This window comes from Dermacentor silvarum, chromosome 3 (genome assembly GCF_013339745.2).
Source record: "Dermacentor silvarum isolate Dsil-2018 chromosome 3, BIME_Dsil_1.4, whole genome shotgun sequence".
In the NCBI taxonomy this organism is placed as follows: domain Eukaryota; kingdom Metazoa; phylum Arthropoda; class Arachnida; order Ixodida; family Ixodidae; genus Dermacentor; species Dermacentor silvarum.
In genome coordinates, this window is record NC_051156.1 from 22,870,738 (window position 1) to 22,889,219 (window position 18,482).

An 18,482-nucleotide genomic window follows, 5' to 3' on the forward strand; every position below is an offset into this window, starting at 1 on the left:
GTTTTATGCTCGAATGGAGACTGTAGTTACGTGTAATGAAGCAAGCAGCTCTATTTTGAACAGATTCTAGCAGGTTTATTACGTAGTTTTGATATGGGGAGCATGTGGATTCTGCATATTCTGTAGATGCGGCTGTATAAGTGCTAGATAGGCCAGTTTCCTCACATTGTTAGGGGAATTCCGCATGTTCCGGTGCAGATACCCTAGTGTCCTTGAAGCTTTCGCACAAATGGCGTTGACATGCGTGGTCCATGAAAGATTATGCGTGAGATGAATAACTAAATACTTGTATGATGATGCCTGAGACAATACCATGCTATCTAGATATGAGATACGCAAAGTTAGAATTGGTTTGCTTGCGGCTGAGAGAGATAACCTTGTATTTATTCGAGTGAAGCGTCATTTTCCATTTATTACACCAACTGGAAATGAGGTTAAGGTTACTTTGGAGGGTGAGATGGTCATCCATGGAATTAATGGAGCAGTAAATGATGTTGGCAGATTTTCTTGTTGTAGCGCAAAAAAACACTCGACGTAGAAGAAGAGAACGAAGACATGCACAGTGATGCAGTCGTCAGCAAAAAGTCGTAGACGAGAAGATATGTTAGCGGGCAGATCGTTAATGTGTATTAGAAACGATAAATGGCCAAGAACGCTGCCTTGAGGTACACCTGAAGTTACGTCACAGAGTGATGTAAAATTGTTAACTGTTGGCGGAAAGAAAGAAAGTTACGAAGCCATCACAGTGTAAAAGAATCAAGGCAAAGAGCAGGCATTTTCAAAAACAAACAGGAATGTGCAAAGCGGGCAAAAGCTTTAGCAAAAGCTAAAAAGATGCAGTCAGTTTGTAGGTTAGCGTCCATGTTGCCATGCAAGTCAGTCGTGAATTCTAGCCAGTTAAGTGTCACAAGAAAATCCTTTTCGGAAGACCTGCTGTTCAGGAAAAATGAAAGAATTATGTCTGAGGTGACAGTAAATGTGAGAAGCGATAATGTGTTCCAGTAATTTACATCAAATGCATGTTAGTGAAATTGCACGGTAGTTTTCGGGTGAATTTCTGTTTCTGCTTTTAAACACAGGGATGATCTTGGCAATGTTGCAGTCGGTAGGGAGCAAGCCAGATGATAGTGATTGCTGAAAAATGAGGCAAAAAATTTGACTGGAAATTTATGCAGTGCTTTTTAATATCTTACAGTTAATGTTGTCAATACCAGCACTCGTAGAAATATTTAGGTTAGCAATGAGTTGAGCGACGCCTTCAATGGTGACATTAGGGGCCATATATTGCTAATAATGATCAGGTACAACAGGTATGTTGGAATGATCTTCCCTTGTGAATACTGATGTAAAGTATCTGTTAAATGCATGAGGGCATTTATTGTCTGAAAGTGGTAGATGGTCATCATTGCTCAGTGAAATATAATTACTGTCGGGAGATATCACACGCCAAAGCTTTTTGGGGTTGGATTTTAAAAGAGAAAAAAAAAATTTTAAAGAGAAAAAAGGTCGCGAGAAAAATGTTTGTCTTTAGAAATGCGAACAGCAGAGCGATAAGACTTTAAGCATACATTGTATTTTTTCCAAGCCAATGATGTGGATACGAGCTTGGACATGTCATTGTACAGACGTGTTTATTTATTATTTTTTTTTTATTCCCATGACGACGGAGAAGTTTTGTGAACCATGCTTTAAATTTGTCATTTCAGATGGAAATCAAGGAAAAACATAACTCTGTTACGTGGAAACTCAAGAAAGCCCTTATCCATCTGCCGTTTGTTTTTGGGCTTCACCATAAAACGAAACTAGCGAGACAGTGCAGGAGGCTCGTGTTGGTTTCAGATACCTCGATGGCGCCCTGGACGGTGAAGTGCTCGGTGTGGGGACGGGTACTCTGGCGCTGGATACCTCTGTACGGAAAAGAAAATAGCATCGTAAGTAGTGGCAACGGCCAGGCAACCGCCTGCGTAGCACAGCTGCGCACCGCCTTGGTCACGCACACTTTTCTTGCTTAGCAGCAAGAAAAAAGCAAAAGAAGAGAAAAAAATTAAAGGCCATTCCGCCCTGCGAATGTGTAAACGTCATGGTAAGAAAACTTCCAGTAAATACTTTATTGCATCACTCATTGTCACTTAGCAACGATGGTCACAATGGCTTTGTGGTCGCTATGGACACTGATCGGCATACTCGCAACTGCATACACCCAATTACACGCACCCAACACACGCAACTGCATACACCCATACACCCAACTGCATACACTGCACAGACCCACAATCCACTAGAACCTAGCCATATACAGCTTCGCTGTAGAAAAAGGGCCCAGGCTAGAATAGAATGCACACAAGTAAAAAATTGCATTTGGCAGCTCCGGCAGGTGGGGCGGATATTCAAGGCTGAGAAGAATGGAATGCATATTTATGAAAAATGTGTTAGTTTTTCGCGGTATACTACGCGATCGGTGTTTAGGCTTCAAAAGGACAGGCTGTTGGTCTATCATGCTGATTGGAAAACGTAGCGCAACAAAATCTGGAGACAGACGCAGGGACCAGACGAGGACACTCTCGTCCTGCTCTTTGGTCTCCAAATTTCTTGCATCAAGTTTTCCAGTCACCACACGAGGATGTGGTGAAGTGTGCCGTGATAATCTAGGTTATACACGACATCCCACTCGGGTGTCGCCGGGAGGTAATCGCCGTCGTTCCTCAGGCTGCGAGCCAGCGCACGGCCGGTGTCTTCTTTCTTGCACTGTGCCGCTTCTCCACACTACATGTGGTAGAGCGTTGTGGCATTTAGAAAGCCTTAGATCGAAAAGTCCGACGACGACATCATGGCACCAACTTCAAGCGACGTCTCAGGTGACGGCTCAGACACATTAAAGAAACTTATCATGAGTAGAAGCAAGTTCATAATGTCTACGGAACATAGCCACATTTGGTGACGCATACGCCAATAAGCCATCAATTTGTTTATCAATAAAAGAGCTCGATTACCTTTGTTTGCGTTGAATGGACACTGTTCTAAATCATCAGTGTAGTCACAGAAGTGCATGCATGTGGTTTTCCCGGTTTTGTTCATATTTGCTGAGAATATACACGTGTCTCATGACGTACTGAGGGGTACAGGTACGTACGTCTGCAAGAACTGGAAATAAAACCGTTGAAAGTCAGCGCCGTTTGTTCGTCTAATGTGCCTTTCCGTGTCCTTCCAATTCTGCCTGCACTATAAGAAACTGGACGAACGAAAAAAGTCACAGTTTCGCCCGAAAGGCGAAGCATCGATTGCGATAGTAAATTAGTCGACAACTATACGAAGTAGGGATAGTAGTTTTATCGGCCATATTACCTTGTTGACATTCGCCTACTAACTAAATTAACAAGCACGCACAGGTAAACTGAACACATCTCATTGGATGACCGCGCACACTCGCTGGCATCAGGAAGCGCGGCAACAGCAGCGAGTGAAGTGACCTTTGTGCTGTGTTCAACGCAAACTGATCAAGCGACGAGCATAAAGGTACGAGCCCCTGCACATCAAGATAAGGTGCGCCCAAAGTACGCATTTCGTGCCGGTGTTACCAACGCCACACCCCCTCTTCCTCCCGCGCTGCCTCCGTCCCTGCGCGCGCGAGATTGAGCCGCGATCGGCGGTTCCCCATGCGCATGGTCGCGAAATGCGCAATTGCTGTTGGAGAACGCCGCCACCCCCCTACCTCCCTCTTCTCCCCCCACGGCCTTTCGCACTACGGAAGACGGCGCATTTCCTGTCAGCTTCTCTTGCATGGGCGAAATTGAGCCGCGATCGCCGGTTGACCCTAGCACGCTTTCACTCGCACATACAGCATACGGCGCGAGGCGACGATATTATCGCCCTTGGACTTTATACGGAACCTCACGGCGACGGCAAAAATCCGCCTGGAGTGTCGCGGCATACTACGCTAGTGAATTGCTATCGCAGTAAAATATTATACGAAAAAAAGTGTATTCACAAAGCTAGCACCATTTGTAGAACAGCAAGCTTGCGATGCCCGCCACTACAGACGAGCGCTGTGGTCAACACAATGCGTGTATGTAATGGTAACATAAGTGCGAACTTCAGTACTTGCGCCAATAGTAAGCAGAAGTCTATTCACAAAACTTAAACATTCGCTGCAGCTGCCGACCTAAGAAGGAATTTCTGCAATAGGGGGTTACGAACAAAATTGTCTGTGTCCTGCCCAAGCTGACGAGCGTAAGCGATTGGGCGTGCTCTTGTGGCCGATTGTCCAGAGGCGACAATTGATAGCCAAGGATAGCACTTGGTTTTATCTTTGTCAAGGTCCGATTTGTCATCTAAGTGTTTTGAGCAGTTTCAGTGCATAATTGCATTGGGCGTGTGCTGCTAAGGAAGGCAGTAACACTAATCCTGCGCTTCAATGTTCTGTTTAATGTTTGATAGGCTATTTTTCTCTATGCGTGCAATAGCCTGTGTGTTTTTTGTGCGCCTCTCCTGTCGTGGCCTTCGTCGGTTCCACGCTGTAGCCTTCTGCGATGTACAACCAACAAGCCCAACTCAGTTACTCCGATAAAACTAATATCCTAGGGCAAGAGATGTCCGATCCGGCCCAAGTGCCAGCGTCTTCATCGTCGTCTTTGTCGCTCTGTGAGAAGCATCGCATTGATCCATGTATGGATCGCTCCGTAACATCACTCTCCGGCGGCTGAAGCGCCGTCCTGGCGCTTGCTATGAAGGCGAGGAGCTAGAAGAGCAGTATGGCTTCAGCCGGGAAACATGAACAACTTCAGTTGGCAGCGATGAGGTCGAAGAAGCAGGATCCAAGAGTACAATGTCGTAATTTACGTCACCGAGTTGACGAAGAACCTTGTAGGGCCCGGTGTAACGTGAGAGGAGCTTCCCTGATAGACTAATGCGGCGGCATGGCGACCATAGGAGGACCAGAGAGCCAGGTGTGAAGTGCACGCTTCTGTGTCAGCTGTCGTAACGGGATTTCTGGGCTGCTTGCGAAGCATAAAGTCAATCGTGGGCAAGTTGACGAGCTGCACGGGATCAAGCTGCGACGTCACTGGCGTATTCAGTAGGCGGGTGAGCAGCCGAAGGAAGGAGTCTCGAAGGGCAATATAGGATGTCGGCCAAAGAGCAGATAAAACGGTGAATATCAAGCGGTGTCATGGCACGAGGAATTGTACGCAAAGGTAACAAATGGTAACATGCAGTTCCAGTCACGGTGATCTGGTGAAACATACATGGCCAGCATCTCGGTTAGCGTTCGGTTCAGGCGCTCGGTCAATCCATTCATTTGCGGATGATAAGCAGTGGTGAGCTTATGTTCAGCGGAGCAGGCACGAAGGATGTCATCCACCACTCTTGATAGGAAGTACCTCCCGCGATCGGTGAGGAGCTGCCGAGCGGCGCCATGATGTAGAATTACGTCGTGTAGGAGAAAGTCAGTGCATCTGTAGAACAGCTTGTCGGCAAAGCCCTGGTGATTGTTAAGCGCGTGGCATAGTCTGTGGTGACCGCAACCCATTTGTTTCCCGAGATGAACGTAGGGAAAAGGCCTAGAAGGTCAAGGCCAACGCGGAAGAAAGGCTCTGCAGGGATATTAATAGGTTGTAGCTGGCCTGCAGGCAGCGCTGAAGGACGCTTACGGCGTTGGCAGCGTTCACAAGCAGCGACGTAGCAGAGCACAGAATGGTACATGCCAGGCCAGAAAAACCGGCGTCGGATGCGGGCGTAAGTACGCGAGACACCTAGGTGACCGGCAGTTGGTACGTCGTGAAGCTGATGAAGAACACTGGAGCGAAGATGGCGAGGTAGGACAAGCAGAAGCTCTGGGCCATCTGAGCCGAGATTACAACGATACAGAACGTTGTCGTGTAGCTCAAACAGGCGAACAGAATGGTCTGGTGATGGAGAGGTAAGACAGTCGATGATGAGCTGCAAGGACGCGTCTCGTCGCTGTTCGGTGGGGATATCATCCAAAGCAAGAATGGACCGTACACAGGCGTCGGAGTCAGGGTCAATAGGGTCGAGAGCAGGGTGACGTGATAAGCAATCAGCTGTTATGTTACAGGGTTCGTACAGGTTTTGAAGGCAAAAATTCAAGGATATTCCAGGACTTTTCAGAACCTGTCGCAGATTTTTCAAGGACTCAAAGCGGCATCCAAAGTAGGATTTCTTTACTGTAACATTTCCAAAAATGACTAGTTTTATTGCACTTACAATAAATAAATGTATATCACAATTATAATAAAATGTATAGCCTTGATAACTTCTCAAGATCACAACACAAAATGAATGCTTACAACAGCGGCTGAGATTTCTCCAGTATAGGCTGGGTAAAGTTCACCAAAAATATTCAAAACATTCAGCATAGGGTTATTGCGCTAAAATAAAAAGAAATCAATGTATACCCCAATGATGTTAGTATTGTGTAGCCTTGATCACTTTGCAAGTTCACAACAATGCCGAAGAAAAAAAAGTTTACAAAACACAAAGAATGCTCCCAACAGCTACTCTGACTTCTCCAGTATTAACTGGGCAAGTTTACCGAACATTTCCAAACCATCCAGTGTAGTCTTCCTACACATCCATTATATTGTTACGGGGAGAATATATATACAATAGATATATTTACAGGGTAAGGCGCACAACGCTGCAGCAATCGTTCAGGGGAGCGCGTGCACACCAGAAGAACCACCCGTCGTCGTCGTCATCGTCCAAGCACCGACCACAGGATCGCCGCTCGTGACATTACCCGCCGGCGGCAGAAGCACCGTCCCGGTGCAATTAGGGCCCGGGCCGAGAGTGGTACGGTTTAAGACGCGAGACATGGACTATGTCACTCGCGATTGTTGCAGAGGCCGACGTAGGATTTAGCGGGGCGATTTCATAGGTCACATTAGTGACTTTGCGTACGACACGGTAAGGGCCAGCATAACGGGAGAGGAGTTTTTCGCATAGGCCAACGCGACGTGACGGGAACCACAGCAAGACGAGCGATCCTGGAGGGAAGTTCACCTCCCGGTGTCGGCGGTCATAGAGACATTTTTGTTTGACCTGTGAAGCCGACAAGCGATCGCGGGCAACCTGACGGGCGATGTCAGCACGGGCAAGAGCATCACGAGCATAGGCAGAGGATGTGTCTGCGTGAGCATGAAGTATGGTGTCCATAGGTAATGGTGGGTCGTAGCCAAACAGTAGATAAAAAGGTGAATAGCCAGCTGTGTCGTGACGAGAAGAGTTGTAGGCGAAGGTCACAAAAGGTAAGTTAATGTCCCAGTCTCGGTGGTCCTCAGACACGTACATAGCAAGCATATCTGTGAGAGTACGGTTGAGGCGTTCAGTAAGACCGTTTGTCTGTGGATGGTACGCAGTGGTGAACTTGTGATTGGTCTTGCAAGAACGAAGAATGTCGTCGACCACTTTAGACAGGAAGCAGCGGCCGCGGTCCGTGATTAACTGACGAGGAGCACCGTGGCGCAGGATGACGTCGTGAAGAAGGAAATCGGCTACATCAGTTGTTTCGAACTGTCACCACCGTATAGGGTAGCGCGACGTTGCGTGTCATGGCGACCTCAGGAATAGGGCAGGCAACGTAGTCGCCGTCGGGTAGGGGCGGAAAGGCTGACAGCTGGACGTATATTGCGGCTTGCGGAGGCAGTCGAAGAAACTCGACGGAGCGTAGGCGGGGTGGGCCGGCATCAACGTTGTCGGGGCACGAAGGAAGTTCTAGCCGGAGAAGGCCCGCGGAGCAGTCGATAAGGGCAGCGTGTGTGGACAGAAAGTCGATTCCCAAGATGAGGTCATGGGGGCACTGTTCTAGAACAGCAAAAAGAACAGATGTGTGGCGACCAGAAATAGTGATGCGTGCAGTGCACATTCCAAGTACGGCAGGTGTACTCCCGTCGGCTACTCGGACGGTAGGTGAAGTCGCGGGCGTCAGGACTTTCTGGAGGCGGCGCCGGAGGCTCGAGCTCATTACAGAAATTTGTGCGCCGGTATCAACAAGAGCGGTAACTGCCACACCATCAACCAGAACTTCAAGAAGGTTGCATCGGGTATAAGGGACAATCAGAGGATTTTCAGGCCGGGTCGTAAATGCAGCGTCACCTCCGGGGGCTGCACTGGCTAGTTTTCCGAGAGGCGGCCAAAGGGAGACCGAGAGCGGCGAGGTTGGGGCGAGCGGGACTGACGGCGCTGGGGCGATGGTGAGCGGCTGATCCGGTTTTCCCTAGGAGGACGTTCAGCACTTGAGGCCTCAGGACGGAACGACGGGGCATATGGTGCATGGTCCGGGCGATTGTAAGAGTTTGGGCGATAGGACGTGGGCCAGCGGCTGCGGCAATAGCGGGCGATGTGTCCAATCCGAGAGCACGTGAAGCAGATGGGCCGGTCATCAGGTGTGCGCCAATCGGCTGGATTTCGATAACGTGGCCTGAAGGTCGTGTTCGGTCTTGCAGCAGCGACGACAGGGGCGACCGGGTTGGTAGCAGTATGACCGTTATCAAAGGTGGGTAAAATGCCCATATTCGCGACCTCTTGGCGAACCACGGCCTGAATTAGCGAAATCGGAGCCAGGTTGTTGCTTTGCATACCGTCATGAGGTGTAACGGGTGCCATGGCCTCGAGTTCTCGACGGACGATCCTGCTGATGTTTTCTGGAGCTTGCGCTTGCCGAAGCGTGGCTAAACCTTCGCAGGAGGACGTGGCAGCCGTATTAGGAAGTCGGTCGAAGCGGTGAGTGATACGTTGACTTTTGGCCAGCTCAAAACGACGACATTCAGCTATGACCGACTCCACCGTTGAGCAGTTCTTACACAGTAGCAGATTGAATGCGTCATCGGCTATGCCTTTCAGTACGTGGCCCACTTTGTCCACTTCAGGCATGTCCTTGTCGACCTTGTTGCACAGAGACAACACGTCCTGAATATACGAGATGTACGGCTCCGTGGACGTCTGAGCACGAATTGCGAGCTCCTGCTTGGCCGCTAGTTGTCGTGCGATAGGTCTCCCAAATAGATCGCGTAATTTCTGCTTACAGACGTCCCAACTCGTCAGATCTGCCTCATGCGTCTCGAACCAGAGTAGCGCAGTGCCCCGCAAATAGAAGATGAGATTCGCCAGCATTATGGTCGGGTCCCACTTGTTAGTGCGGCTGACGCGCTCATACATTGCCAGCAATGCATCGAGGTCCACGCCGCTGGTGCCGTTGAATGTCCCGGGATCACGAGGGTGCAAGAGAATGACCGGTGACGGGTCTTGCTCACACTGGGTCGCTTGGTCGGTCATTGTGGTGGCAGCAACGCGCCGTCCGCTGCGAAGATCCAGTTCCCGGTGTTGTAGCGAGTGTACCCAGCACCTCCACCAAAGATGTTACGGGGAGAATATATATACAATAGATATATTTACAGGGTAAGGCGCACAACGCTGCAGCAATCGTTCAGGGGAGCGCGTGCACACCAGAAGAACCACCCGTCGTCGTCGTCATCGTCCAAGCACCGACCACAGGATCGCCGCTCGTGACAATATTAATAAAATAGATGAACAGTATATTAACATTTTGTAAAATATGTCTTGTATTGAGCATTTCTCAAGTCCGCAATATTAAATTTAACACAACAAACACTCACAACAGCTCTCAGGCTTCCGCAGTATTAGCTGGGTTGGTTCATCAAACATTTCCAAAACATTCAGCATAAGGTTATTGCACTGATATTATCATAAATAATATTATAACAAACCTCCACCCGAAGGCACAAAGGCACTGAGCATCAGTGGTAAAGTTGCTCCACTAAAGCTCTCTTTAGCTTCACCTCACGTGCGAGAGGGAAAGTAGGAAAAGGCAGACCGACGGGCGAGGAGTGAAATGAACGATAGGGTGAGCAGCGTAAACACTGCCAGCCAAGCCAGCACCCAAGCGCAGCATGCATCTCTCACTCCGTTCACGGTTTGATGCAGTGAAGCCTTTTATTTTTTCCCCGTAGTTCTGCAAAATGGAACCGTTTGTGCTCATGCCGGCGTATTGTTTCTGAAATGGGGAGTATATCAGATCAATGCCAATCTACCACAGAAAGGAGGTCGCAATGTCGATATCAGAGTGCACTGATCATGAAATTCAAGGATTTTCAAGGAAGCAAAAAAATTCCAGGACTCTCAAGGGCCTTGAAAATGCACTTTTCAATTTCAAGGGTTTTCAAGGATTTCAAGGACCTGTACGCACCCTGCGTTAGTTGTAGCCTGGTCGTCGGCAGCAGGGAAAGACACAATAATGTCAGCGTCCACAGTCTGGATGGTGCCAATAGTCTTGCCACAGCGCAAAGTCAAAGTGTGCGAATTTGGGTTAGAAACCAGTATTTCTGCAACACCATATATAGAGAGCAAACGCGCCTTCTTCCGACGCGCGAAAGGCCGTGGGGGGGGGGGGGGGGGGGAGGGGTAGGGAAGGGAGGCGACGTTTAGCTGCGGCACCAAATGCGTATTTATATAAAAACGTTGCGAGGCAAGAATGTGGGTGAGATTTCCGACGCTGCTCGACGAGCGTCCCATTCTGATCTCGTCGAAAACCTCCGAGCCGCCCCCAGAGGCACCAGCAACACTCACCAACGCTGCGCAGCGTTCGGTGCGAACGCGGGCAAAACACCGACGGCGTCGACAACAGTTCTGCGCGTTCCTGGTGCTGCTGCATGTCCAAGTTTATACAGCTGATAAAACCACTATCCTTACTCCGTATAGCTCTCTACTAGTTTGCTATCGCAATTGATGCTTCGCCTTTCGGGCGAAACTGCGACATTTTTTTATTAACAAGCCGCTAACTTGCGGCAGACCAAGGTTACATTGTTCGTGACACAACTTCGCCAAGGGCTTAGGCGAGGTTCTGTCCACCACACCGGCCACCGGAGTGCCGGTTGCCCGCAGTCTGCACTTCAGCACACAGGGTTGCCAACATAACACTCTTCCCCCCTTAGCTAACATAGTCCATCAGGTAGCTAGGTCGTCGTCTGATGCGCTGAGGGCGGCTACGCTGCTCGGTGGGCTCCACCGGGGTTGAGACAGGGGGTGATGAGGGCGTGGCAGGTGGTGAAGAGGGTGACTCAGCCACTGGTTCTTCCGTGGTGTCCGCAGTGTCAACAACCTCAGCTGGCTGAGTTCGTCCCTCAGGATCGTCAGGAGGGGTTGTAGGCTATGGTGGTTGGTCAATGGTCTCATTTGGCAACACCATTACAGTTTGATCAGAATATTCATTCCACTCTCTGCTTCTTATCTGATCAACATGACGCTTCCAAAGACGACCGTCTATCATACGAACCTCATAAGACAAAGGTCCAATGATGTCACATACAACACCAGGCAGCCACTCTGGACCCTCTAGGTAATTTCAGACGAACACAGGCTGTTGACACTCAAAGTATCGCACTTTCTGGTTGCTTTGCTGAGACAGTTTTTTCTGTTTATCCATCATCTCCCCCAGCAGGTCTGGGTGCAGCTTGTCTAGTGCATTGTGGAGTCTTCTGCCCATCAGCATTTCAGCAGGACACAGGGTTGCCAACACAACATCCGGCTTCGGAGTTCCAGTTTTCGAGGTTACCCAGCACTTCCACCAAATGAAAGGGGGATTTATTGAAGCTCATCCGAGGGATCGCAAGTGGCTTTTTAGGCACAGTTCTAACTTTTGGCATCAGCAGCTCGAGCTCGGGTCTCGCACCAAAGCGATGGCAGTGCCCGTGGCGCCTACATGCATATGACCCACTACAATATATATATATATTGTGAGCGTATTTTGCACATATCGTCGTCGTCATCTGTACAAACGACTCATCATCTTGTGTGAGCGCTATTTGTGCATATCGTCGTCGTCATCTGTACATACGACTCATCATCATCTTTTGTCTCGTGCGGTGCTTCATCTCTGCCTCGGGCGACTGCTCGGAAATAAAGGCATCGCATCGGTCGACGTCTCACAAGTGGTGAAGGTGCTGGAGGAGAAACTGCATCGTGTCGGACTCTCCCAATTCCTCCAGCTCGCCCCGCCAATTTGCTCTCAGTTTGTGTGGAAGGTGGTTCTGTCGACGCCCTTGTAGATACTGGAGCCGCTATTTCTGTTATACTTCGCGAACTGTGGGTCCGTCTGTGAAAAGTGCAAACGCCGTATGTGGGTCCGGTCCTATGTGGTGCCAATGACGTTCCCATCTTTCCTACCAGACAGTGCACAGCTCGCGTTCTGATAGACGGTATTCGTCATCATGTGCAACTTGCAGTGCTTTTGACGTGCGCTCATCAGATTATATTAGGATGGGACTTCCTGTCCGCTGCTTCTGCACTAATTTCGTGCGGCGACCCAAGGATTCACATCAGCGACACCGAGACTTACCCCGTTTTCGATTCCTCGTGTCCCAACCTTATTGCAGCAGCGGATTTTCTTATCCCACCAGACGAAGAACGTATTCTTACCGTTGAGTCAACAGACATTGTCGGCGGAGATGCATTGGTTGTACCTTCTCAGCGATGCATTTCTCGAGCACTCGCGATCGCTTCTTGCTTGGTTCGGTTCTCGAGTGGCTATGCCAGCCTCACAGCCTTTAATACGACTGCTGAACCACTACTACTGCCGAAAGGGTCTACTGTAGCCCAGCTCGCCGACGCTGCGCCGGTATGTGTCGTCAGTGTTTCGCCTGCCACATCTTCCGCGCATTGTACGCCCGCAGAAGGCCACACTAGTGCTTTTAAAGCCATCTTGAGTGCAGATCTCAATCCGTCCCAGACCAAAGCACTCCTCACCATTTAAATGAAGCATGAAGCTTGTTTTGACGTTTCTTTGCGAGGCCTGGGTCAGACCACTGTAACTACTCATCGAATTGAAACAGACGGCTCTCGCATCATTCGCTGTCACCCGTACCATGTGTCACCTTCGAAGCAAAAAGTTATAGAAGAACCATAGGTCGGCAGTGTGGGAGAACACTCACTCACACTCACTCACCATAATTTTTTCCAGGCCCCACAGTCACTCGCACTCGCACTCACCTCCACTCACACTCACTGGCACTCACTCGCACTCGCACTCACTCGCACTCACACTCAATGGCACTCACTCGCGCTCACCTCCACTCACACTCACTGGCACTCACTCGCACTCGCACTCACCTCCACTCACACTCACTGGCACTCACTCGCACTCACCCCACTCACATTCAGCGGCACTCACTCGCACTCACATTCAGCGGCACTCACTCGCACTCACACTCAGTGGCACTCACTCGCACTCACACTCAGTGGCACTCACTCGCACTCGCACTCACCTCCACTCACACTCACTCGCACTCACCTCTACTCACACTCACTGGCACTCACTCGCACTCAGTGGCACTCACTCGCACTCGCACTCACCTCCACTCACACTCACTGGCACTCACTCGCACTCGCACTCACCTGCACTCACACTCAGTGGCACTCACTCGCACTCACCTGCACTCACACTCACTGGCACTCACTCGCACTCACACTCACTGGCACTCACTCGCACTCACCTCCACTCACACTCACTGGCACTCACTCGCACTCGCACTCACCTCCACTCACACTCACTGGCACTCGCACTCACCTGCACTCACACTCACTGGCACTCACTCGCACTCGCACTCACCTGCACTCACACTCACTGGCACTCACTCGCACTCGCACTCACCTGCACTCACACTCACTGGCACTCGCACTCACCTGCACTCACACTCACTGGCACTCGCACTCACCTGCACTCACACTCACTGGCACTTCGCACTCACCTGTACTCACACTCACTGGCACTCACTCGCACTCACCTGCACTCACACTCACTGGCACTCACTCGCACTCACCTCCACTCACACTCACTGGCACTCACTCGCACTCGCACTCACCTGCACTCACACTCACTGGCACTCACTCGCACTCACCTGCACTCACACTCACTGGCACTCACTCGCACTCGCACTCACCTGCACTCACACTCACTGGCACTCACTCGCACTCACCTGCACTCACACTCACTGGCACTCACTCGCACTTGCACTCACCTGCACTCACACTCACTGGCACTCACTCGCACTCGCACTCACCTGCACTCACACTCACTGGCACTCACTCGCGCTCACCTCCACTCACACTCACTGGCACTCACTCGCACTCGCACTCACCTCCACTCACACTCACTGCCACTCACTCGCACTCACGCCTTTGAAATGAGTGTGAGTGAGTGTGAGTGAGTGCACTCATGAGTGAGTGCGCCGACCTATGAGAAGAACAAGTGAACGACATACTGACACGCAACATTATAAGGCCTTCAGTAAGCCCTTGGTCTTCTCCTGTTGTGCTTGTTATAAAAAAGGATGGTTCTGTGCGCTTTTGCATCGATTATAGGGCGTTAAACAAAATTACCCGTAAGGATGTTTATCCAATGCCTCGTATTGACGATGCTTTGGATGCCTTACAAGGTGCCGAGTATTTCTCGAGCCTCGACTTGCGCTCCGGATATTGGCAGATTCCCATGCATGAGCCAGATAAAGAAAAGACTGCGTCTGCTACACCTGATGGCCTTTTTGAATTTAACATGATGCCTTTTGGACTATGCAATCCACCAGCTACGTTTGAATGTATGATAGATACAGTACTCCGTGGCTTAAAATCGAAGACCTGCCTTTGTTACTTGGACGACATTGTCATCTTTTCGTCGAGTTTCTCCCAGCACCTACAACGTCTAGACCAAGTTCTCGCGTGTCTAGCAAAGGCTTTGGTCTCCAACTCAATACTAAAAAGTGTCGCTTTGCAAGCCGAAGCATTAAAGTATTGCGCCACGTCATCAGTAAGCATGGCATCCAGCCTGATCCCAATAAAATCGCTGCAGTACTGCAATTTCTGCCACCAACCGCACTTAAAGAACTCTGCAGCTTTCTAGGACTGGCGTCCTACTTCCGCCGCTTTGTCCGTGACTTCGCCACCATTGCCGCTCCTCTACACAAACGTCTGACTTTGAGCGCGTCCTTTGTGTGGTCGGACGACTGTGAAGCCGCCTACGAGACCCTAAAACGAGTTCTCACGTCAGGGCCCGTGCTCCGTCATTTCGATGCAACGGCCCCGACTATTCTACACACTGATGCCAGTGGGCATGGAATTGGCGCTGTCCTGCTGCAGCGGAATCAGAAGTCTGAAGAGCAAGTCGTGGCTTATGCAAGTTGTGGTCTTTCACCTCCTGAGCGCAACTACACAATTACAAAACAGGAATGCCTCGTCATCGTGTGGTCAATACAAAAATTTCGACCCTATCGCTACGGCCGCCATATCACAGTTGTGACCGACCATCATGCTCTCTGTTGGTTGTCGTCCCTGAAAAACTTGTCTGGACGCCTCGGCCGTTGGGTACTGCGCTTGCAGGAGGAATAAGACTTCACTGTCACGTATAAGTCCGGCAAACAACATCAAGATGCCGACGCTTTGTCGCGCTCAGGGGTCTGGTCGCATGCTTCCTAGACGTAGCAAAGGCGTATGACAGCGTCCCACACGAGCCGATGCCTAGCCGAATGTCGGCCCTGAATATGCCACCACCGCTGGTAGACATGCTACGAAGATTGTACGAAAACAACGCAGTTGTTGCCTGTCTGTCTGGCGCACAATCGCTGCCAGTGCCGGTGCGCCGAGGCCCCAAGCAAGGTTGCCCACTCTTCCCGCTGCTATACATGCTATATGTTTCGGGGTTGGAGCGAAGTCTGATCGACTCGAGGCTGGGCTTCCCATTCCGGTTTCTCAGTCAGGGGCTGCCCGACGCCTGGGCGCTGCCTGGACTGGCCTTCGCCGACGATCTGGTGCTCCTGGCAGAAACTGTCGTCGACCTCCAGCGACTCGTCACTCTGAGTGCCACTCATCTCGCCCACCTCGGCCTCTCCTTCAACCCAAAGAAATCTGCAGTTGTACAGTCTACACACCAAAAGTGAACACGGTGCTCTTACCGGACAATGACAGTATCCCATGGGCCACTGAAAATCGCTATCTTGGTGTTACCCTCTCTGCATCACCGGATCTCCTGGGGGCACACGAAGAACACCTGTGACAAGCATGCCGGAGAGCCAGTGCCGTGCTGCGTCGGCAGTCACTGTTAGGACCGGAGCGGACTGCGCGTCACTGAGCACGTCAGCGAGCCGCGCGGACGTTCAGCGGCTTGATGTTGGGGCAGAGCGAGCTGGCGGGGACGATCACGCGTGTCGTGGCACGGCCCGCGCACTCCGCGATATGTGTGAAGTAATCACAGCTGCGTGACGGTCTCGCACACACTTGCGCGTGGCGCCGCGACTTGGCTTAGTGTACGCACAGGGTGATGGGCTAGTAATCCGATTCGACGGTATCCGGAGCATGCTGCCAGAGGCTCTATTCTGGGCACGAATGGCGGCCTGCACGGCCGCCATTATCCGCCATCTTGGCTGTCTCACTGGCCGTCCAGAGGTCACGTGTTTTGAAATTTGTCCGGGAAACGTAACTTTTGCAAAATGCAATTTTGCGTTTTCATCAAAATGACGAAACGTGACATGGAGCTGCAAATTTTATCGACTAATGGTGAATTCCATTGGGAGAACAGGAGCACTCAAAAGTACGCTGAAAGTGCTCGTTCCAGAGGCGAGGTGTTTCAGTGGTCGAACAGGAGTGGGAGAGCCGACATCCAGTGGTAGAACAAGAGCAGTTTTGCTGCACTGAGAGCAGCTTGGACTGCTCTCGCCTGAAAAGCGGAGTACGGAGGAAGTCACGTGACTTAAACCATCATATCCTCCTCATTTCTTTTTATTCTGCTGCAGCCGGCGCGCGCCGCGGCAATGGCGGCAGCCAAGCGTAGTTGGTGTTTTGGCACCGCTGTTTTTGACGTCGGTGATACGAGCGAGCTTCGCAGCAATTTAGTGACAGATCCTGGCATTTCTAGTCCGCCTTGCTTCTCGTTGAATGCGCGGGGGACAGCGGACTTCGCCTTGCCGAAGTGCTTGAGACGCTCGACGGTGACAGCAGCGAAAGCTGCTGGAGTGCTCAACTTCAGATTCAAGTTGCAGTTTCAGATGATCTTCGCAGGCCGAAACATTGTGGGATGCGTCGGCACTGCACAAAAGTTGGTAGTACGTGGCTGCAAACGGTGACAGCGTTACGCCTGACAGATTACAAGACGATCACGCGTGTTTTGCTGCTCTCCTGCAGAGAATAGTGGGACGTCGATTGCTTTAGTCACATGGTACATTTGCCCTCACACATCCCCCTCCCACTTGCTCTCCGAATGCACGCCGTATTCCAGTGGCGGGTCGAGTGTCCCTGCTCTCACTGCACTGTCACCCGACTCCGCACTGCGCGGCACCCTGCTCCTGTTCTCCCAATGGAATTTGCCATAATACTCTGTTGTGGTCCTTGGCACCTATCTTGCGACTTTAGCGCTTTAAAAAGAAAGTGGACGGTAGCGTGCAGAAGCCCGTGCAATGCATCTGCCATTTTGCAAATATGTGGTAGCGTTCCAAGATAGCCGGCATGTCAGTTGTTGATTGGCTGAATGAATATCCCGTGAAGAGCGTCACAGGAAGAGCCGTTTCGTAAACGTCAATTTGACGTTGCGTGACCTTGCGCTGGACCGTCATCCCACAGATTTTCCGCCATAATTTGTGGTGCGACGAGCCACGCGAATTATGGTAATGAGCGGCCATATGCAATGGCAGTCGAGAGGCATGCGTATCGCCGCATTTTCGCTGTCATTTGAGGCCATTAAAATAGTGTTGTTCACAACGCGTGCTCATAGCATTTGGATCGCTCTCGGGTGGTGTTGGCATTTGTATTTTGAACCATCATTTCTATCAAAAACACGTTTATTTGAAATAATATTGGTTGAAACTAGCAAACTTCTTGCGACTTTTTGCACTTTTCGCTACTGCGTTTGTATTTTATTCAATATTAATGTCTTTTCGCGTCATCAAAGGCTATGACAACGGCGACTTTTTAATTTATAAAAATAAGTGTACGGAAGGCGGCGTCTTGAAGTTTCCTCTTGCAGTGCGAGTAAGCAGCGAAGTGAACAAGAGATGGCAGTGCCGGCACTTGCGTCGCGCATGCGGATACCTGTGGCTCGCGCAACGCTATCGATGATGTTCGGCCGCTTCTCAGCCAGGCGAGTCGGGCTGAGTCACTTGCGTTTCACGAGATGGCGATAACGCGGCCTAGAGCATGCACTCATCATCACTGGTAGGTCGCCTATGTTGTCTCAAGGTAGATGAAGGCAAGCGCGTGGCAGCAATATACGATGACTCATTCCGTTTCCAGACGACACGCATCCTAGCTAATCAAGCAAACCACAGCTTGTGCGCACGTAGATGACAGAAGCGAGAAACGATTTTGATGGAATAATCTTACGCTTTGAGCTAGCTGCTTTATTTTTACTGGGTAGGAAAACTGTTTTACTTTATCAAGAACGCTAGTTTCAATGCCTACAGTTCAGTTCAAGG

General features: G+C 50.5%; 1 protein-coding gene across 1 annotated transcript in view; it reads right to left on the reverse strand.

The window, feature by feature from the left end:
* Positions 1 to 18,482, reverse strand: part of LOC119445375 (tRNA pseudouridine synthase-like 1) — a 136,759-nt gene that overhangs the window by 105,073 nt on the left and 13,204 nt on the right. The window contains exon 2 of the mRNA XM_049664510.1: positions 1,844 to 1,907. Within this exon, the coding sequence (XP_049520467.1) occupies positions 1,844 to 1,907 (64 nt within the window). The remainder of the gene's footprint in view (positions 1 to 1,843; positions 1,908 to 18,482) is intronic.